Here is a 22,547-nt window from a genome sequence, read left to right on the forward strand (position 1 = left end):
TTGAATTGCGTCTTGCATTCTGAATACGTGACGCCGACGAAAAAGTTGATGTTTTTTCCAGAAACAAAACGCTCGAGATATCATGAGTGAGAGAGATTATGCTTTTGGTATACGAATTGAATACATTTTTAATCCTTTATCTCATGCAAAAGAGCGGGTGATAAATTTAAAGTAGCAAAACTTGGTTTATTGTTCAAAGGACAAGTAGCAACATTGGGGAAGTTGTTAAAAACTATTCCTATTGATCCAAAATCACCAAATATCTTCGTAAAACTTTTCAAAAATGTTTTTTGATATTGTTACTGAAAACAAAATTAAAACATACATTTCGAAGTTTTTTTAGATCGACGACTTCCAAAAAAGTAGCGAAAACTGAGATTTTTCTAATTTTCAAAAAATCATATTAAAAATTCAGAAAAGTATATTTTTGAGTTTTTTGTTTTGATCTTCAAAAAGACAGAATACTTTAAAAATCCCACATTTAATGATGAGATCCTAAGAAAATTTCTCAACACCTTTTTTTAGCGGACAACTTTAAAATGAGCACTTATTTTCGACCGCAACGAGACGGAAATTATGAGATTTTAGATAACTAGCGCTCCCCTGAAATTTTCAATATGTGCCATTAAATAACCCCGGTTTTTGCAATTTTTTAAGGCACTTTGAACAATAAATATAGTTTCAGCTATTTCACTTTTTCAATGTATCAACAAAAACAATTACTCCCGAATATTTTCTACCGAACAATATTACCTCGGAATAACAAAATTGCTGCGGAGTTTCGTACAAACTCTAAAATTTAGAATACGTCCATTACTAGGAAAAATTTCCCGAACTAAGTTCAAATCGAAACTCCGAATATTATCTTGATCCGACATTTACCGTTTTAAGATTTTCGGTCGGTGCGGCTGGATCCCGGAAAATGTCGGTCCATGACATCACTCGGAGTTCTCATTTTCAGTAAATCTTGGATTTTGTGTATACACCGAACGCTTTTTTTATATATTGAGATAAAAATTGCAAATGAAAAGAAAAATTAAATAAAAATCCAAGATGGAAATCGTGGGCTCATTGAAGGAATCATCTAGCAGTATGTTTCAATTAGAAACAGCTGAAAAATTAACTCTGAATCAATTTTGATGTTTTTCGGAAATATTCAAGAAAAATATGTTGTTCTTTTGAAACTCTGAATTACGAGATCACTGACCAAACTGGTCTGAAATGTGAAAAATAGAATCGGTCTCTTCCATCTTTGATGAGCTTGTTTTTGTTTTGATTTTCTACTAGAATTTTTCATGAAACTTGGTCTTCTCAATTCTTCACAAAAACTTGCAACCCATACACGTCCCGATGACAAGCTGACAGAAAAACGGAAAAAATGGTGATTGCTCTTGAAATACGAGCAGTGTTAGTCACGCGTGCCAAACTAGACTCTCTCACACTCTTTTCCTCTCCAATTTTTTCTATTTCTACTGCTCTCCAAAACGTATCTTTTAATTTCGACATGCTCTAGCTCCAGAAAACAAAGTCAGAGATAGAGTAAACCAACGACCTGATTGCGAAATTGAAGCCTTATAGCGTCTAGAGGTTCACATAGATGATTGGAAGCTAGGGCAACGCCAAAAAGTGGAAAGAGTTGGAACTAAGAATTGCAAGATGTAAATAAGACAAATTGGACCAATTTTCTTTTGCTCTTTTTTCTCTCTATATTTTTCATATCCAATTTTTGAGCTACTCATACATGATAACAAGTATCTGAAAATACGTTTTAATAAAACATCAAAGTTCAGCGTAATGAATCAGTCTAATTTTGAGTAAAGGATATAAACGTGAGCTGTTATATAGATGTTAAAAAGTCTTCCAGCTTGGTGCTTGGTCCACTGGTGTTTTGCGTTTGGTATGTCGCGGGTGAGCAGATGTAAAACACCTCTACTTCAAATACAGAAGTGTTACGTGCCTGTACTCTTGGTTTTTTAAATTACAGACCAGTTACAGGCGATTTACTAGTACCCACTTGCGGCAGAACAAACGCGAATCTCCTTTGTCGTAGAAAATTACTCTGTGATCTTTTTTAGGTGAGAAACACTAATTGAGTTCATAAAAATTGGCCTGCTTTTATGTTTTCCATCAAACTGGTCTGTTATTCACAAAATTCAAAATTCTGACATTGGTCTGAAGTTGAATGATCTAAATCGTGTGACTAGTTGATTAGTTGTTAAGAAAAATTTTGTTGTTAGAATTGAGCTTTTGGTCATGATCGTTTGCGCAAGAAAATACTAAAGCAATTATTTCAAAACGAAACACGATATTTAAAAAATTGTTTTGTAATTTATATCTGGTATCAGCTGAAGGAGCCAACATTCCACAGCCTGAAATAGGGTAGTTTGCACAACGCACATCCGGAAAATTATAAATAGAATTGTATTTAAAATTCAAATATCTTACAAAAATGCGAGTTATGTGTAAATGTAAGCTGTATAATTTTTTCTTCGAACTTCAAAACCAAATCTGATCACAACAATCAAAACTCTACTAACCAATTTATTAAAATCTTATTTCAAAACCGTCGCTGATGATCGTTCAGGTACCACAAATAGATTGTACAGAAAAAATTTGTGAATGAAACAATTATTAACTATTTTGATGTCGCCTTCTTCTTCCGTTTATTTTTCAACACTCGAATAACCTAAAAATAAATTTTAAAGAAGTTTAAAAAATTCACAAAATAACGGAGTACCTTTTTACTTTTCTTCGGTTTGTGTGTCATGTTGTTTTGCTGTGAAGAGGTGGAATTTTGACAGTTATTGTTGTTGTCGATCGGTGTTAAGTTGTATCGGTTGTAACTGAAATTGAATATCTCTACTTGAAAACAATTATCGATTCAATTGCCATTTTTTGGATAATCTTTTTAAAAAATTATCTTTAAAAAATTCCCACAACTTACATTTCCGCAGCACACCCCGCTTCTAAATGCATATCTATATTAGCCAAATTGAAGGGCTTGAAGCATACTTCGCATAGATTGTACACTCTTTTTTCATTATTCTCCTTTTCAAGCTGCCATTGTTGAATATGAACATCTGATAAAGCTGTGCCAGTCATTTCTGGAATTCATAAACCGACTATATTTTTAAAAAACCTGAAGAGAAAGTGACAAAAGGTATATTTCAAATAAGAAATCTGAAGATAAATGATGAAAAGAATGATAGAGAACGAGGAACACCACAATTAAAAAACAATCGTGACAAAAAAAGTGCAGGACATTGAACGTTCATAGAGGCGAAATCAAAGTACAAAAGCGAATGGTAAAGTAAACATGCACTTTCTCACTCGTTAATAATATGGCCACAGTTTACTCTATTCAAATAGCCGTGAAAATTTTTGAATATTTAATAGAATATTTTGGAAATCACCTGACTTTGAGAAAATGTACAAAGTTTTTCTAAAGCAAAAACTTATTTATACATATAACATTTTTAATTTAACATGTGGCAAAAAATTGGATTTGTTACAAAGTGTTGAGATGTCAAAACGTTTTTTCAGACTCACTAAATATGTTTTGAGCACTTTTTTACGTTTTTTTTTTCAATTAAAGATGTTTCGATGGTAATTGCAACTAAAAATGAAAATTTTTGAAAATAGTTAAGAGTCTTATTGGTGTTAAAATGCCAAAATATCATAGTACAATTTTTCAAAAGCATATGAAAAATTCTTATTTTGAGCCAAAGAAAATGGTGAAACTGAGTTTAACCACTTTTCTAAAAAAAAAATTAGAACTGCCGCATGTTTGAACCTCTACAATTGATATGATTTCTACATACATAATTAAAATTTCTACATAATTGAAACATAAAACTGGGAGAATCGTTCTGATTGAGGAGTTTCAAAAATTTGTGAAAACTGATTATTCACCGTTTTTTGACCAAAAAAAAACATTTCAAAATTTTTTTGAAAAGTTGTATTATGATATGTGTTTATTTCAGCACCATAGGACCAATTGTTAAATATTTCTATACAAATGTATTCAATTTATTGTTTCAATTTATAGTTACAATTCCCATATAAAAGAATCATCTGTAAAACTAACATCTGTCAAAATAAAAAATAATACAAATAGTCAGAAAATTGAAAAAAAAATTGAATAGCCTGACTAAATATTGTTTGCCCGAGATTGCAGAATTTTAAACACTGGGGGAAAACTTTAAACACTTCAAACATTAGGGAAAGTTTTGAACACCCGAAAATAAATTCAATTTTTTTTTTCATATCTAAAGATATTGCTTTTTTCTCATCGGAATATACAAAGTTGGAATATAAAATAATAATAAAAATCTTACGAAAGCTTCATCTCAATTCTATATCTATAATTCAAATGATCATTTTCACAAGCATCAGCTCTAAAGCGAGCGGCATGTGTGTGAGGGCACTTGACAAAGAAACGAACAAGAAGAAAAGGGAATGAATGTATTCGTGCCTTTGTCACAGGAAATATGATTAGGAACACGAATACACACAAAACTATTTGTAATCGAACAAAAATTTTGTTATGCACGACACAATCTTTTGGCTAATCTTCTTTGAATGAATTAAGAATTGCTAGTGAGAACCGCTGAAAAAGTTGTGACGTGCTTTTTCAAGAAATAATTAGCGAAAATCATATAAAACTGACTCATTTTAAATAATAACGTTATTTTCCGCGAAAATGATGACCCGGCAACCTGAATATTTACAAAGAAAGATCTTGTCAATTAGATAGGCCACATAGATAATTGTACGCCTTGCGGGAAGTTCATAACGATGATTGAAATTATAAAAAGAGAGTATAATTGGTGACAAGCGTCAAAAAAGGGATTTCATACTAACAGACAACAGTTTTCGCTATTTTTTTCTAGAAAAAATGAGAGCTAAATTGTCAAAATCTTATAGTAAAAATATTCAAAAACTTTCAAGTTTTTTAAAAGTTTCCATCAAAAAGTCGTGAAACGCTAGTATTGTAAAACTGGTAACTGGTCTTAAATAAGGTTTTTTTCGTACATTAATAAAAACTAATTCGTATAAAAATGTATGATTCAAAAAGTTGGGAAATTTCAGTATTCAAATATCAACTTTGGAGGACGGTCAAAAAACATTTTGTTGGATGTTTATATTTGAATAAAGTTTTTATTGTTTGTATATAACCATACCCTTTTTAGGGGCTCAAACGTGCAGCTATGTTTGAAATTACTAACATTTTTCAAAATTTGACTAAAAATGTCGAACAAAAACAATTTTTTCTGAGATGTACAAGCCCTAGTTTTAAAGTTTTCTCAAAACAGAACATAGTTAATGTTTACAAGACGTGTTTAGCTCACACTCCAGGCAAAGAATTTTGCCATGAAACTTCTTTTGGCTCAACCCGCTAAGCGTTCAAAATTCGATGTGTCAGTATATACTAAAAACTTAAAAATGGTTCAGCATCCGCCCGACGACAAAACACTTTAGCCATGACGCCGTGTGGTGGTGGTAGGGGGGTCTCACAACGAAACTACGAAAACGCTCAATGTTCCTGACGCACTGGTGTGTATTGCAATGAGAGTTCCGTATTACCCAGACTATGAGAGCGGGGAGTAAATAGGCGGCGGAAAACTGAGAAGATTGAAGGTGCAATCCCTTTAAATGGGGTTAACAGTGTTTGTTTGTTTATGGGGGGGGGGGGTCCGCTTGAAGTGTTGGAAAATTTGAAAGCAAATTCTGGAACAACTCTTGAGGAATTTCTTAATTCCAATTGGAAATATTAATAGCAATTATTTTTATGATGTAAATCCATTAGCAACGATAGTGATGTTGGCATTTATAAAAAGACACCGTTTAAAAATCAGAAAATGATATACAAAGCCCTAGGCCGCTACTTTTGGCGAAATTCTGAAAAAGAAAGAATTTCGACAAACATGAATTGATCCAAAAACACAGTCAGATGAAGGAAAAACAGAACAAATATATAGAAAAAATTCGCATGGAAATGTTTAAGTCAAATAAAAATCAAGAAAAAATGAGTACTATAGAAGGAGATCACAATTGGAATTCAAAATGGAGGCAAAAAATAGAAAACTGCAATATACATATGGGAGAATTGTGAGGGGATCTTTAGAAGAACATCCCACATCCGGTCGTCTGCTTCTCCGCTTTCCTCAGCATCGCAGTCTTGCACTTATGGGAGATTAGCACTGTTCCGGCCGAATTCACCCATGCTTCACCATCCCTGTAATTATATCTCTCTAATTTGTGTTATCCCCCAGAGGGTTTTCACTAACGATTGCATAGGGAACGAGTGATTCCCCTTGAACACAAGCTTCGCATGCTTGGCCTGCCCAATGCACAACGGGCTCGCCAGTCCGATCTGCATTTGAGCAATATGAAACGATGATGTCACCGCAAACACTTCAATCATCTCATCGTCGCATTCTTGTCGATGACTATCATTGTACGTGGCCCATGGCTGAAAATAGACAAGAATTGTAGAGAGATAACCGTCTCGTTGTTTACCCACCTTGACTCCAGCGCCCCAATATGGAATGTTGAGAAAGATGAGACCTTCGATATCGGGAAGGTTGACGTGGACGTCGTCTAAATATAGGTCGATTCTCTCGTTCAGACCCTTGCAAACTCTCTCAAAAACATCCTTGGTTCCAAATGTGAAGAAGAGGAATTTGTTGAGTAGCCTGAAATAACAACGGTACAAAATTTGATCCCAAGATAGTCTGAAATGTAACCGTTGCTCTATATTATCTTTTACCTAACTATCGGAAATTGTTGACAAGAAGTGTAGACATAGGTTGTGTTAAACATGCGTTAATCCTCTTATGACAGTTACAACTTAGGTTTTGAACATTACCGCAAAGCAGTAAAGCAGTTTAAAAATAGTGGTTTCTTAAAACAAACCTGCTACTCATTGCTCTGGGAATTGATTCTCTTGTGTTTTGCATTCCTAACGTGACACAAGCATCGACACCAACCGACACGTAGTTTGTCATTGACAGCGTTTTGTTAGACTGCAATCGAACTCCGAGCTATAATAATTGGCGATACTTTTTGTTTTATAGTTGTCTTTTCACTAGATCAAACTGGGTAAGTCCAAACTTTCTATTCTCATTCTCCCTCGCTGACCACCACTCACTTTTTTCTGGCTTTCCGCATCAATTGTCCATCGATCGACAAGCGTAACCTCGGCTTCTTGTATATCCTCCATCAACTATAAAAATCAGGTCTTTCGTAATTATCTGATTCCGGGAAGGCACATACCTTGATGACGTCGATATCGCCGTCGCATTTTTTGCCCCATTTCAATAGTCGAGATAGATCGTTGCCAGTACCGAGCGGTAAAACGGCCACCTGAAATAAATCGGTTCGGCCAATTTACAGAGGACACCAATTTGCGTTTGAAATAGGAAAAGGGAACTAACCGGAATACGACGGCTAAGTGTGTCAATCTGATCGAGAGCTGAACAAATTGTACCATCACCTCCAGCAATCAATATCCTGACGTCAACATTGGGATGTTCGTCGATCCATCGAAGGGAGGCAGCAATATTTGATTTAAGAACATCTACAACTTGTGCCGGGTGCAAATGAGCTCTAAAATTGCGGAGAAGCTGCTTTCCAGCACCTGATCCACTTTTTGGGTTGACAATAACCATGATTGGGCGCCATTTTTCAATATCAACTGGTATTTCGATTTTGTCAATGACAGCCTAAACTCAGAAATATAAAAAAATTACTCAGCTGCAAAATTTTGCAAATTTTAAGGTACCCGGTAATGAAGCGACAAGTTTTTTCATTGCGAAAATTTTTGCGTCTTTAATGAGTACAAAATTTTCCAAAAAAATCTATTTATTTATTAAAAACTGTAATAAAATCATAAAAACAGATAAATTCTTGCAAGGCGTTAAAAACTATGAAAACTTTTTGAAGGCGCACAAATCATCGCATCCCCCAAAAAAATGTCGTGTTGACCGGGTACCGTAATTATGACAAAAATTGCCACATTCTGGGTTATATCTATCTTCATTTCAAATTTCTATTTTCTGATTTTTGTAAAGAATTTAAAATGCAATGTAAATCTTATTATTAACACTTAATTCAGAAAAATCTAACTCACCATTCTCTGATTCCGGTTTCCTGGTCTTCTTGTGGTAACACAATATGGTGGTATGATAGTTCGTTTCAATCCACCAAAATCGCAATGTTTAGTGAATTTTGGTTTACACTTGGTGTGCACAACGCGCCAACACCTACAAAATAAGATCGATAATGATTTTTATTTTAATGAAGTGCAATACTGGCTGGGTTACTTGTGTAACCTTACAAAAAGAGATCGGTTGGAAATTGAGCGACAGAAAAAGTAAGTAAATTGCAATTTATCTTGATGAGAGAACCTGGTTTCTACTCAAAAAAAAAGGTTGAACACTTTTGGAAACAAACTGAGAACAACCATATGCAGTTTCAGGTATTTTTTATTTCGAATGGCCGTAAATTTTCGTGATGATTGATCGACTTTGAGTTCGAGTTCAATATATAAAATACGTGGTTTTGTTTTGATTGATCGGGTGCAAAAAAGTTTAATTAATGGCTTTGTGGTTGTTCGAAAACAGATATTCATAAAACGTTATCAAATTAAAATGTAGCACGTGATAAGAATAGTGTTTACAAGTTCATTTTAAGGTAATTTGTATGTCTAAAATTGTTAAATTTGATAATATTTGGCTGAATGATAGGAAATGAGTGAATGAGTTTATAAGATCAATTGCAATATCTGAAGTGGTTGATGCGTTCCATAAAAATGAAAAAAAAAATATTGCTAAGTATCTTCGCTTCTCCCCCATTGTGTGAACCTACAAATGAACAAACAATTAGTCGTTTTGACGTCACTAATCTGGGAAGAATTTTTTTTGAGAAGTTGAGAAGTTGGGTCTACAACTCCTACAGTCTTTCTAAGACGCATGTTGTAACTATGATCATTTTCAATTCAATAGAACTACAGTTGGAGTGATGTATGCAATGACCAGTAGAGATGGGGGAGAAAAAAGTAAAACACCAGTCAGAGTTCAAACGATTAGAGCTAATCTATATGTTTCACCCACCCCGACCAGACCAGTTGTTTGATAATAATTTTAAAACGCGAACATGGCCATGTGATCGTAATCAGCAGTTCGAGAATAAGGGGGAATAGAATAGGCGCAAAAAAGAACAAGGCATAATGTACGAACAAGGACAACAAAAGTAGGCTTGGCAAATAAACACAAACTGATTTGATAACCAGAAGAGGGGGGCAAAAAAAGTTTTGGAATAGAAAATGGGTCTCTTATGTTTCGTTTTCAACGAATAGAGGAAACAAACTATTCTTCTACCACATTCACAAGCGAGGGAAACTGTCAGAAAAGCATCGTACGATCAAATGCGGTTGCTGGGAAAAAGTTGTAAGGAGAGGCATGCGCAGAGAATCAGAGTGTCGTAGTGGTGGCCGCAAACATACACACATACACAGGACACGATAAACCGGATGGATCGAAAAAGACAGTGAGGAGGAGAAGGAAGGCGGACAAGCAAAAGGAGAGACCAACCTAAAGGTGCCCCCCTCTCCTCAGAACTACAACGCAACAGTGGACAATTGCGCCATGTGGCTATGTCGTTTTTTTTTTGAATGATGGAATAGAAGGGCACTTGTTCTAATATTACGATAATTTATCTTGTCTAAAAAATACGTTAAAATTGTTGAACATATCCGAGAAAAGACATAGGTAATATGCAGTGTGTGCGCTTGCTATAGTACCCCCACCTGGCTCAATTTTTTGCTGGACACTAATGAGACATTTGAATCAGAAAGTCAAAAAAGCTAGAACCCCATGTTTTTTAAAATGAATTTATCAACCCAAAATAGAAAGAAGATCCTACCATAGGCTTAGTCACGGCGCCTTCTCTATGTATTTTATCAAAAATTCACATTTATAAGGTTTTTTTAGAAAATCAACTTTAAAAATTGTGTTAAATATTACGTGTTTGAAAAAAAAACTCACATTGAGTCAAACAAACAGTGATATTTGGACCACTGCTTAGACATTTCACTAACAACAAGATCACGTATGTCTAGCTAGGTACGCGTGTTTTTTTGTTCGGTTCAAAGGTGTCTTCCCCGGGGAGACTCACTCCTGACTCAGGTGTCATGTGGCTCAACAGATAGAAAATAATATTTGAGAAACTTAATAAAAAGTACATATTAATGATTATTAATTAGAGATTCTGGTTGCCAAAACTTGCCAATTTTGGAACTACTCAACAAAACCTGAACTTGCTACTTTTTTCGAGAATTCCAGAATGTACTGGAAAATACGTTGCCAAGTGGTTTTGTATTTGTTTTATCCGCTAAAATGACCAACTTTCGTTCTGAGACTCCTAATTTATTTCTCAACTAATTTTGTTAATTCTTACGTAATGTAGCAATTGAAAAAAAAATCTGTTGCTTATTTTGGTAAATTAAACTAATTCATTTAGTAATATAGATACAGTTCAAGCCCGTAGGTATCCAACAGGTAACCAAGTTTTAAAGTTAAAGTTTTAATTTCCGACAACCGTTAGTTCTCGTTTAGAAATAATTTTTTGGAAATAATTTTTTTATTAAAAAATTATTTTGTTTTCAGTATTTAAAAATTTTCAATTTCATATTTTGAAATTCTTCTAAACTACAATTGAAAATCAAAATTTGTTGTATTTTCGTGATCTAAAAAAATTTGGGGAATGCAAACCACAAAACAACAATACTACAAACAATTTTAGAGATCGGTTTTCAGAAAACAACCAGGAACTGCAAAAGAAGACAAATGATTTAAAATCCTAGCGATGGGGGTGGGCAGTAGCAGGAGGAGATAAATGAGCTGATCCTTCTTATTTCAGAAAATGTGCTGTGTGATATGATCTAAAATCAGAAATCAAGAAGAAAAGTGGGGAGAGAGAGAGAGAGATGAGACTGTCATCACTAATCGTTCAATGACATCCATAAGTAACCTTGACTCGGAGTACCGATTAACTACTGACCTGTGCAGAGATCGGGTGACGAGTATTTCATGAGGTATATGCGCAAAAATTATACGTATGTAACTAAAACATGACGTCGGTGAAACTACAGAGATTTAAAAATAGAGTCCATGGTTTTTTTTCTAAACAAACTCTATCTAATAAACGAACTATGCATTTCTCCTTGCCAAAATGCAATTAGAATTTGTTAACAAGATTATAAGAAAAGATCACGGAAAGCTTCAAATGTTAGATTACCCCGTGCATCTAAGAAGACGTCAATCGAATTTCAATAATATCAGCAAAAATTGCCCCTTTACGTGGGTTGAATTCCCAAGCTACCTAGCTAGCAAATGAAGATGTTACTCAGCTCAAAACTTTCATTAATAATTTTATTATTGTTATTGAAAACAGAAGATTTGAGGTGATTGCAGCAAATAAATGAAGAAAACAAGATGAAAGTGGGTGGATGGATACAAAAAATCTTCCACACTGTAGCGGCAGCCAAGTCCGGAAACGAATTCCAATGGCGTAGGAAAGGGAGGGCTCTAGGAATTTGTGCAACCTTTTTGTATCTATGTATCATCGTTTTTTTTTCTCATTTTTCTTATAGTTTCTATACAATGAGCATTCAGGGAAACACTTGAATCTTCCATTATGAAGAAAGAAAAATCATAAGATGCATCACAATTTTTCCTGGAAATTGTCAGAAGATGAAAACGATGGAAATAAAATGGAAGAAAAATGGAAAAAATAAGGAGAGGCTGTTCCATTTGTTTGCGCACTTTCCTCGCTTTTTACTTTAGGGGGAGAAAAGGTAAGAATAGTGGTGAAGCTCACTTGTGTTGAACAATCAAAGATCGGAGTAGAGACAAACTGAATTTTTACAGACTGTATCATCGGATTGTTCACCGGTTTGGCTTCTCATTGTCATAAATTAAATGATGCTACTATGAGAAATGAAAAAAAGAAAAACTATGAAAACATTAGGGAAGAAAAAGTTCTTATGCTTCTACGCTAAGAAGCATCATTTCCTGATCGGAAATTGTTGGAAAAAAAAAGTGGGAAAGATTATTTTGTCTCCTTCTTTAAGTGCCATTCGGAAAAAACGAGACTAAAGATAGAAAGAAAATGATTTATTAACCGATTTGTTTTGAGCGTTTATTTTTTAAACATGTTTTTCAATTGTTAACTTTACAATTTTCAAATAGAGACAAATTATATTTGATCAAAATTTACATTTTTAAAAATTGAGTTAAAAATATTTTAGAATCAAAACAAATCAAACTAATATTTCAAGAAAGAAAGATGAAAAAATTACTTATATGTGCTAAATAAAAAATGTTTTTCCTGAATTACTCAAACTTCAAAATATAGAAAAATACGCGCGATAAAGTATAATAGATTAAAAGATTTCGGGAAACTCGCTTTAAAACTCCCTTAAAATTGATACCTCCTCTTTCGGACCACAATTTGAATAAAAATCTATGAATTTTGGATACATTTTGTTACTAACAAAAATTCGAATTTATTAGGAAACCTAGAATCTATGTGGGCTCGAAAAGTTAATAAAAAATAGGAAAAAACAAAAAACTAGCCTATAAATTAGAAAAATTTACAGTTGTCCGAGAGGAGTACATGACCGTATGGCCTAGTATGTTTTTGGGCGGATATTCAAATTATAATTCCTGGTGTCTTGCGTTTTTGCTTTTTTTTGAGTTTTTGAGTTTTTGCTTTTATTTTTTTGAGTACAAAAATAGATTAGAATATTTTGAAAACGTTTCCATCTAAATTTAGCTTCACATCTGAATTTTTCAAGCACGTCTTGATTATTTTTATCATTTTTCAAAATGTCAAAAGATCAATTGCAATTTTTTAAGGAAACGTCTTGAAAAAAACAGAAATTTTGAAATTTTTGCTTAAAAATTGAATGCAAAATCTCGATAACCTAGAACTATGTAGAAATCAGAAACCACCAAAAATAAAAAAGTGAGATGAGAATTATTGACGTAAACTCAATAAAAATTTCATAACGGAACTAACACCTATGAACCTAAAAGTGGAGAAAAAGATAAAACGAATTCTCTAGGTTACGACTTTTTCCACTTTTCTTTTCATTTGCCGCAATCAGTTCTGTTTTTAGATTTTTAATGTGATAAGGCAACTGTAAATAATAAGACATAAACCAAAAGACTGACCAAGAGCATCGAAAATCTTGAAGGCCAACACCACCGCACAACTCTTCGCAGACTTCGCAAAATAGATCAGCGCCAATGTTTCCACATATCTAGGAAAATGATGAATTTTTGACAAAATTGGTGGAAATTTCAGTAACATACCCAATGATGGTCAAATGTCTCTTTTCTACAGTGTATCGGATTGACTTTACATTGGATTTTTGTAGATACTGCTCGAAGACAGTTTATCTGAAATATTGTTATACTTAATTTGTACGATATTGAAAATAAAATGTTTCAAAGTTTATTTAAAAATTGGACACATTTTTTCAAGATATTTTCCTGAAGCTCAAAAAATTAATATGTTTGTAGACATTCAGTTTCTTTTTTCTCGTTAAATTCTGAAATATAAAGATTTATATTTTTTCAGTTGCGTTTCAAATAGTACACAAAAATTATCAATTTAACCTAATATTTCAGAAAAGAAAATCATTCCTGTAACAATTTTTAGACGCAAGTTGAAAAAATGGAAACCTAAGAAAATCTAGGTGTACTTGAATAATCGGACTGTGAAAAAATATCAAGCTAATTTATTTTTATGTTTTCCATAAGATTTTGCCCAAATGTTTCCTTTCTGGTTTTTGCAAATTTTAATTTAACCAAAAACCTGAAAACAAATCTAAAACTCTTTAAAAGGTTTATCTTATATCGGATTCAATATTTTTCCATGGTTTAAACATTTTTTCATAAATGCAGTAAAATTATATATTTTCAATGTAGAGTGTCGTTAGTGGTATCTCTGCAGGGTTTAACACCTAAAATGTCAAACAAACAATTTGAACGGACGTAAAATTAAAATTTGAAGAACAATTGTTTGGTCAACTTCCAAAATTATCTGAAAACTAAAGATAAAATTTTATGAAAATTCGTATTTTATGAAAATTCGTATTTTTCCGGTTCTGAGAAAAAATTGTTAATTGTGCACTACTTCAATTTCCAAAGACATGTTTTCTCTATTTCCAAAAATAATTTTTCAATAATAATAAAGTGCAATATCGATTTCATCCACCTCGCAACATCCCCCTCTACAGGTAAACAAATACTGATGAGCGGACCTTGCCACCTCTTGTTGTGTCTGCGTCTCTCATCCCTCTTCATTCTTTTTGATCTTTCCACGTGGCAGTAAATAACCGACGCATTGTTTCTTCTAGAAGACCGTCATTTGCTTTTATTTGGTCAACGTTTTTCTTTCTTTCTTTCTTTATTCATTTTTATGTTTCCTGTTTAACTTCCTGTTATTTTTTAGTAGAATTGAACTCACGTTATCCACCTTGAGCAGACAATTATCACATTCGTAACCCGAAACAATGTGCTCTTTGCATCCAGAGCAATAGTTGTGTTGTTCACTGTAATTGATTGAACTCCAGTAGTGTCCGCCTGAAAAATTTTAAAATCAATTGGCCTACCATCCGACTGATAAGTTACTCTTTCGATTTTTTCCGTCACAGCTGTTAAGTCTTTGGATTTTCGTTTTTTTTTTTTTCAATTTTTTTTTGTTACGGCACTAAGTTTCAAAGATTTTGAAAACTGGTTGAACTTTGGAATTAATGGAAAAGTATAATATTTATAAAGAAATGACTTACTTTTAGATGACGTGTCATTAATATTCTTTCGTTTCCTCACTGCCCATAATTTTCTAAACACCCACAAAACAATGCTCGAGAAAACGATAAATAAAGCAGCGGCCAATAATTCATCATACACGTCCATTTCCATTTTGTCAGACGGCAATAGGTTGACCACAGTGAAAGCGAGCGATTTTTCGAAAAATGTCTTTTAACTTGAATTCTTCTCAGAGCGACTCTTCATTTCTGTGATGTAATGGCATAGATTTTTGGGTGACTAGTTTTCGTGTTTCTATTTGCCATCACCCAGCCTTCTCCACCGCTGCACTCTTTCTCTCTTGTTCTTTATTCCGCGGGGCGAGGACCGCGACGCGGCACTTTGATGCGTTGCGGTTATTTGCCGCGTTTGAATGCGAGACTAATGGGTGGAAATTGAAATACCTGAAAAATAACCAGTAAAAATAGGGCTTAAATTATGAAGAAGCATCGGGAAAACACTATTAACACTCGAGACCCACGTGTCTTTCGAGCTGATGAAACACAACAACACGAGAAAGAGATAGAAATAGAGAGAATTGAAAAGAACGAGAGACGGGGGTGGGAGTGTTAGTTGTATAGTGCAAAAGCCCTTATGGATAATATTAATTATTATAGAATTGTATACATGAGCTTCTAAATTTAATTTTAATGTGAGACACATTTTGAATAGAAGGAAAATCAATTGAACACTTGTGTTCACCAAACAATACAAAACCGTTCCTTCAAGGACGGTCGACGTCATTCTACAACAGAAGGTGAAAAAATGAACTGCACCGGCCAAGATTAAACAAGGTTTCACATCAAAATTCCGTAAAGCAAACACGACGAGTCATTGGAATGCTAAAATGGTTTTTCAACAATCTTTGCGTAGTCTTGTTCCTATTCGAAGATGTGGGCAGGGGTGCGCGGCAATTGCCGGTTGCCGGACAATTTTGCCAATTTTCAAATCTATTTGTTATTCAAAAATTGAAACATTAAAGTATTATATAACTTGTCTCAAACTTGTTAATGAACTTTAAAGAACTTCTTGGGTGAATAGATTTAAGGCATTTTGAATAGGTCATTACAAAAAAATTTTGCTGCATACCAGCACTTTAAGATAGAAAAAAGTGGACCTGAAATTGTTCAGCTCATTTAAAAAAAAAAAAAATTTTAATTTAAAAAAATTTTTTTTCCAACCTGAACATATTTTCACCCTTCTTCTGTCAAAATCAGGTTTTTCACAAAGATTTTAAAAAATCCAAAAAAGCCTTTTTTACTTTTAGATATTCTTCGAAAATCCGAAAAAAAACCCCATTTGCTTAAATTTTTGAAGAACTTTCAAAAATTTTGACAATATCTACACTTGAGGGTTAAAAAATGTACCGCCACTAGAGAATTTAGGCAAGATCCAAATTTGTCGACAATCAGCAAATTTGGCAAATGCCGAAGCAAAACGGAATGAAGGTGTGTGGGTATTCCAAGGATGTTGTTTCAATGTCGGAATAAAAAATTAGCCCCAAAAATTTTTCAATATGTTTCAACGGTATATTTTATTTTTGCATAGCATGCTAACTAATAGGCGCCAGGAATTTTATCAACGTTTACTCGAATATGTCATGTAGATGTTTTACTATTAAGATTCTATGTTTACCAGCGAGTACGTGCTTCCGGCGACCAATTTTCAAATGTTTAAACAAACGTTTTTTCTTCAAATATTTTAGGTCAAACTCCAGATGTTTTTTAGAAGCTCTTTTTCATTAAACAAAAATTAAAAGTACTCCGTCATCTTGGCTGTTCTTGGAAATTATTTTTCCAATCAATTGAGAACTACACATAAAAGCCCTCATTTCATCCGAGCCAATTTTGCTTTCGATTTCTCTTTTCTCAAATTTCACCACTTTTCCTCCACTTTGGTTTTAAAAATGTATTGAATTTAGAATTGATTGCAAAACCAAAACCAAATTTTAGTTGCTCAGATTTTTATTGTTTCTGTGCGCTGGCTGCCCAGTTTCTATTCTAGAATAATTTTCTCGGTGCAATATGACACCTTGGACTATGTGCACCCGAGCCGCCTATTTTCCAAGCTTTCAGTTAGTTAGTTTTTCCGAGCGATCATCAAAGCAGTGATCTTGTTCCATAAAAAATTGAAATTGTTGAAATGATTTTTTGGACGCACCAGAAATAAGTTTTATCAGGAACTTGTGTGCTCAAATGATTTATCTTGATAGGTTTAATTGAAACAGGAACGATTTTTTGGCAAAATTGGCAAAATTCGTCAGCATTGAAAAATTTGCCACCATAATCGACGAAATTTTCTGAACAGACTGAATTTGAATTTTGTACAACTTTGTGTTTTTTTGTAATTGTGCTCTTCGTGTTTGGAAAACTTTCTGTATAGTTTTTTTTTTGCACTATTGATAGAAGCTTCCAGTTTTCTTCTCATATTTGTTAAAATATTGAACTATTACCTACATTTCCTGAGAGTTTCCCCATTGTCAACACACCATCCCTAAGAACAGAAATAATTTGGAAACAATTTCATTTGTTGTCTTTTTGCAAAACGTTTAGAAATTATTTGTTTCATTTGTTTCATGCAGTTACATGCATTCAAAAGTTCTCCAGGTTCTTTTTGTAGATTATAAATTATTCCTCTCGGTTGAACAAACTTTTTGCTCTCCCCAAAATAATGTTCTTTTTTCGACTTTCAGTGGTACAATGGTTGGGTGGCCTTAAACATTGCATTTTCTTAATTGAAAAGTTACTGGCAAATATATGTTCCTAATAACATTAGAGATCTTCAAATATTTGTTTCCCATTAGTAACCACCTCAATTTTATTTCCGAGGTGTGGAAATAACTTGTTTAGGTGTGGAACTGAATTGTTTTAAAGTTTTAATTTTCGAAAATATAATTATTTTGTGCCACACTATATCTGTGTTAAAATTCACAACACTTCCAATTTTACGTTTTTGAATTAGTCCAATTCTTAGGCTTTTTGATTTTCTCTCTCTCTCTCTCTCTTTCCCAGCCAAAAACTAACCGCGTTCAAATACTTTAAACAAACGAGAACTGTATTTTCTCGCACTGCTTTTGCTTCACTTGCTCCTCGCAATCAGTGCACAGCGGTGCCCTAGAATGCCCGATTTTGACATTTTTACCTTCTCGTCCTCCTCCACCACCATCATCGCCCACCATCAGCGATTTCCTTGCGCCACTCCCTCGACGATTCGGTTTTCCACAAACATTTTTCCACGCACACACACACACACACAAGTTTATGTGTGTGTGTGAGTGTGAGTGTGTTTCATTTGTGTCACTCACTCTACTTTTTTCTCTCTCATTTCACTATCCACCCATACTCGAACTGTATTTATTTGTCTGTTGTTTGTGACTCTCTCTCTTAGTGGGCGAGAAGATTCCTAATACTTGACATGATATGCGTTATTTCTTTAACTCGCTCTTCAATCTATCAATTGTTCATTTAAAGTTTGAAATTTATCATTCTGTTTAATTTCTAATGTTTTCGATTACTCAGCAGCACGACTTCCTTTCTTGTTCTTGGGCAAGCAACATGATGAGTCATTTGTTAAATTCCCAGAGTAACGAATCAATTGATAAGGGAAGACTATTTTGCTTGACGTTGCATTTGTTCTACTTCTCATCACTTGAATTTTTGGCTCCTCCAGTATGTCATATGTTTCTACAATGACTGATTTAAGGCAACTTGTTTTTTTGTTTTCTTTCGTCAATTTTCGACAATACGCATATGCTTAAAGGGTCAAAAAGGTCAGTCAAAAAGTGGCATAAGTTTTTGCCACTTTCTGAAAAATAGAACTGTTCAAATCAGAAACGACATTCAAAAAATTGGTGAGAACTGAGTTTTCACTGGTTTTTGATTCGAAATAAAAAAAATTTCCAAATTATTTTGAATAGTTTTATTTTAATTTTTTAGTGATTTTAGCATCATTTTAGTATTTTTCCCATATATCCAGAAATTGGATTTTTCCATCTTGTACATGGAAACAAATGATATAGGCGACGCCAGCAAAAAAAAAAAAAGAAATCGCATCAGAAGAAAGCTTCACAAATCTGTTTTACCAACAATTTGTCTTGAAGAAGAAGAGAAAAAGTAGGCGGAGACGAAAAACCACACAGGAGTAGAAAAAGACGGTGGGATAGATAACAAATTGACATTGTTCAACCATTTCGCCCTCCTCTCCGTGTGTTTGTCTAATTCTTCTTGTCTCGAACGAGGTTGTTCGGTTTGATTATGAAATTTCTTTTCCGGTATTTTTCCAGTTGCCCATTTGCCCCATTATTTTTTTTGGACGTTTTCTCTTTTTGTCGCAAGATTTTGGTTTCGACCGTTCGAGTCTTTGCCCTCAGAATCGTTTTTGTCGTAGGCACTCATTTTTGGCCGCATTTTTATTCGCATTTCTTTAAGTCGTTCATAATTGCAATTCTTCGATTCTTGGGTTTTCGAATATTCTGGTTCTTTCCCTTCTTCTTTTTTCTGACAGCGCTTACCCCCCATTTTTCAGCGGAATTATGTCTGACCACGAGAACACTGGTGAAAACACCTCCGAATATCAGTACAAGCAACCACCACAAAAGAGCATCGACGAGCTTCTCAATGCTGACAAGGTTTGTTAAATTTATTTTTAACAAAAAAAATTGAACATTTTGCGAAATTGCTAATGGATGTGGATTGATGAATCTGATCACAAGACAGCTTTGGCCTTCGATCTATTAATAAAAAGTAGTTAATTGAAACAAAGAAAGCCGAGCCAAGCTACGTTCAAAACACAAAATCCTTGCATTCAGGCTACAGTGTTCTGCGAGTTTTAGGTTTGATAATTGTAAAATAGAATCAAAAGGTAGTGCAACGGGCGGCAATTCACCCCGGCAAACTCGTTTTGGTATGACAATCTAATATTTTTAAGTAAATGCTGAAATATAGAAAATATTTTATTTCTTTGAAAATGAAATTTACTTTTGTAGAAAAACTTAACAAGATGTTGAAAACTACCTGAAACTTGTTATTAGTAGAAAGAACTGCCGTTAAAATGTTATCGGCACAACACTAATATCACCTCTTTCTGATTGTTGTGTCAAAGTTTTCTTTTGAGAATGTATATAGAAATATGTGTATTTTCCAAAAACAACGATAGCTTTGATAAGTTTCTCAAAAACTGTCTCATAATCTGTATATTCCTCCTTGAGATAGTTTTTGAACACTTTCCCAAAACTTTTCATACAAAGGAGAGTTATTTTTGGAAAATGCATATATTCGTTACTAGGGGTGGCAAGAGTGCGACCTAGGTCGCTAGGTCGCTGTTTTCATTTAGGTCGCATCGCGACCTAGGTCGCATTGCGACCTGCGACCTAGCGACCTGGGTCGCATTGCGACTTGCGACCTAGCGACCTAGGTCGCATTGCGACCTGCGACCTAGCGACCTAGGTCGCTTTACGACCTGCGACCTAGCGACCTGGGTCGCATCGCGACCTGGGTCGCATCGCGACCTGCGACCTAGCGACCTAGGTCGCTTTGCGACCTGAAGTACTGACATTTTTTATACTAACAAATTGCTACAAATCATTTATTTTACATTGTTTTCGATTTCTTATCCATAAGACACCTTGTCGAAAAAAGTTAGAACAGCCGACATCCGCCGGATTTTCTGCTTTTTTCTACGTTTTTAATTCGAAAAGTGGAAAATGAAATTTTAGAAACAACAAAAACCACAAAAACGTGAACTTTTTGAAACAATTTGCTGAAATGCATGGTTTTATTTGTAGAAATGAATTCTTTGTTCCGTACTTTTGAAAAAAAACTACGCATAAACTTATAAAATCTTAATAGAGAAAATGTTAGTGGAATACACATATTCTGCAATCTTTAGTTTTCGAGTTATACGGATTTTAACAACTCAAGTGAATCAAAACCGAAAGAGAACAAAATGTCGGTAATTCAGGTCGCAATGCGACCTAGGTCGCTAGGTCGCAGGTCGCAATGCGACCTAGGTCGCGATGCGACCTAACCCTCTAGGTCGCAGGTCGACCTAGGTCGACCTATAGCCACCCCTATTTGTTACATTTCTATACAAATTTCCGAGCGAAAAACTTCAACATAACAATGAGAAAAAGGGCATTTTGTGAATTTTCCTAATGTGCCACAATTTTGGTCTCTATTAACCCTAATAAACTTTTATAAAAATCCAATGACAATCACATTTTAGTATGAAATTTTTACAGGAGGACGAGTCTCTAAAAGTGTACAAAGCCAAACTTCTCGGCCAAGGAACAGTCATTGTCGACGAGAAGAACCCACTCCGCGTGATTGTCCGATCCGTCGAGCTGCTCATTAATGGTAAAACTGCGCAATCATTTGACTTATCGGATCCAGCAAAACTTGTCAACTCTGACTTGTCTGTTTCCATCAAAGAAGGTTCCAATTACCGGTTAAGCTTTGCTTTCCATGTGCAACGCGAAATTACGTCCGGATTGCAGTTAGTTTTTTTGTGTGTTTAATCTTAACTTAAAATAATAAATTGTTTCAGCTACAAACATAAGGTGAAACGATCCGGTATCACTGTGGAGAATGAGAAGTACATGATGGGAAGCTACGCGCCAAAACTTGAGATTCAGGAGTACAAATCACCAAACGAAGAAGCTCCGTCTGGAATGATGCATCGTGGAAAGTACAAGGTGTACTCGAAAATTACCGACGATGACAACAATGTGTATCTTGACTGGCAATGGACCCTTCACATTACCAAGGAGTAGAATAATTTTCCGCCTTTACTGAACCTCATATTTATATTCAAATTCTCAATGAAAATGACTTTTTTCTCCAATTTACCGCCCACCCCAAATGTTTTCCTTGTTTTATGGTTATTATTGATTTTGATGCACTAGTTGTGTTGTGTGATGCCTCTCCCCTTTCCCCGCCAAATTGAAATGATATATAAAGTGATATTTCATAATCATTTAAAACAAAGTGTACTGTTTTGTGAAACGTTGGAAACTAACCAAAAAACACTAACTTGCTGCGTTTCCAAAAACTTAAGATCCTAATACGCATTTACACGTTGTTCCGCAATATTCACGTGGTTTCAGCTGGGCCGGAACATTGTATTAATTTCAGAATTAGAGATTTTATTTTGATACAATAAGAATTGAACTACAAAACGTTACAACTTTGAAAATTTAAAAGAGTACTAACGGTTTGGAAGTTTTGAACGTATAAACCCAAAATGTGTTAAAATAAATTAATTTCGTAATAAAAAGTCAAAAAAATTTGAATAGACTTTTCTCACAAAAATCCAAACTTAAAAAAAAATTTACCAGAAACTTTGTAGCAAATTTTCAGATCTTTTTACTGAATACCTAAGTATTTTTGGTACTCGTGTGTTACCTAAAATTACTCTGTAGTTCTAACTTTCAAAATTACTATGTAGTTCTAACTTTTAAAGTTACTTTAAGATTAGTAAATTGAATTCGTGCAAAATGTTTGAAAATTGATTTTCAAGACATTAAATGATGATCACCATTACAAAAATCTTTGCAAAAACTTACTGCCGTAAATTAAAAAGAATTTATCGAATCACACCACTACGTGTGGGTGTAGTCTGAAGAAATTCATGCTTTCTTGCTCCATTAGGAAATACTTAATGAAATTG

The 22,547-nt window shown here is 34.1% G+C and overlaps 3 protein-coding genes and 6 non-coding genes across 11 annotated transcripts; 5 read left to right on the forward strand and 4 right to left on the reverse strand.

Moving 5' to 3' along the window:
* Positions 1-1,323: 1,323 nt before the first annotated feature.
* On the reverse strand, positions 1,324-1,438 carry F46H6.11. Its single transcript, NR_070892.1, has one exon. It is a non-coding gene; the product is annotated as an Unclassified non-coding RNA F46H6.11 (non-coding RNA).
* Positions 1,439-2,526: 1,088 nt separating this feature from the next.
* On the reverse strand, positions 2,527-3,106 carry F46H6.5 (uncharacterized protein). The gene is made up of 3 exons (NM_001029511.4): positions 2,945-3,106; positions 2,738-2,843; positions 2,527-2,686 (listed from the first exon to the last, which is right to left on the reverse strand). Exons 1-3 carry the CDS (start codon positions 3,100-3,102, stop codon positions 2,636-2,638), a joined length of 315 nt encoding a protein of 104 aa, NP_001024682.1. The 5' UTR covers positions 3,103-3,106; the 3' UTR covers positions 2,527-2,635.
* Positions 3,107-5,816: 2,710 nt separating this feature from the next.
* dgk-2 lies at positions 5,817-15,286 on the reverse strand. 3 transcript variants are annotated; one of them, NM_001029508.6, is made up of 12 exons: positions 14,864-15,286; positions 14,542-14,657; positions 13,383-13,469; positions 13,242-13,330; positions 8,135-8,267; positions 7,440-7,727; positions 7,279-7,368; positions 7,154-7,228; positions 6,919-7,046; positions 6,527-6,698; positions 6,291-6,475; positions 5,817-6,238 (listed from the first exon to the last, which is right to left on the reverse strand). In NM_001029508.6, exons 1-12 carry the CDS (start codon positions 14,994-14,996, stop codon positions 6,124-6,126), a joined length of 1,611 nt encoding a protein of 536 aa, NP_001024679.1. In that variant the 5' UTR covers positions 14,997-15,286; the 3' UTR covers positions 5,817-6,123. The 3 variants fall into 3 exon arrangements, with proteins under 3 accessions (NP_001024679.1, NP_001379634.1, NP_001024680.1); NM_001392762.1 differs by lacking the exons at positions 13,242-13,330; positions 13,383-13,469; positions 14,542-14,657; positions 14,864-15,286 and having other exon boundaries at positions 5,819-6,238; NM_001029509.6 differs by lacking the exons at positions 5,817-6,238; positions 6,291-6,475; positions 6,527-6,698; ... (3 more) ...; positions 14,542-14,657; positions 14,864-15,286 and having other exon boundaries at positions 7,206-7,368.
* 21ur-11587 lies at positions 8,519-8,539 on the forward strand. The gene has a single exon (NR_070893.1).
* On the forward strand, positions 9,389-9,550 carry F46H6.8. Its single transcript, NR_070894.1, has one exon. It is a non-coding gene; the product is annotated as an Unclassified non-coding RNA F46H6.8 (non-coding RNA).
* Positions 15,287-17,892: 2,606 nt separating the features above from the next.
* Positions 17,893-17,947, forward strand: F46H6.9. Its single transcript, NR_070895.1, has one exon. It is a non-coding gene; the product is annotated as an Unclassified non-coding RNA F46H6.9 (non-coding RNA).
* F46H6.7 lies at positions 17,893-17,947 on the reverse strand. The gene has a single exon (NR_070896.1). It is a non-coding gene; the product is annotated as an Unclassified non-coding RNA F46H6.7 (non-coding RNA).
* Positions 17,948-18,420: 473 nt separating this feature from the next.
* F46H6.12 lies at positions 18,421-18,478 on the forward strand. The gene has a single exon (NR_102180.1). It is a non-coding gene; the product is annotated as an Unclassified non-coding RNA F46H6.12 (non-coding RNA).
* Positions 18,479-19,406: 928 nt separating this feature from the next.
* rhi-1 (putative rho GDP-dissociation inhibitor) lies at positions 19,407-21,843 on the forward strand. Its single transcript, NM_076373.9, has 3 exons — positions 19,407-19,509; positions 21,121-21,374; positions 21,426-21,843. Exons 1-3 carry the CDS (start codon positions 19,414-19,416, stop codon positions 21,649-21,651), a joined length of 576 nt encoding a protein of 191 aa, NP_508774.1. The 5' UTR covers positions 19,407-19,413; the 3' UTR covers positions 21,652-21,843.
* The last annotated feature ends 704 nt before the right edge of the window (positions 21,844-22,547 follow it).

This window comes from Caenorhabditis elegans, chromosome X (assembly GCF_000002985.6).
Source record: "Caenorhabditis elegans chromosome X".
NCBI classification, from domain to species: domain Eukaryota; kingdom Metazoa; phylum Nematoda; class Chromadorea; order Rhabditida; family Rhabditidae; genus Caenorhabditis; species Caenorhabditis elegans.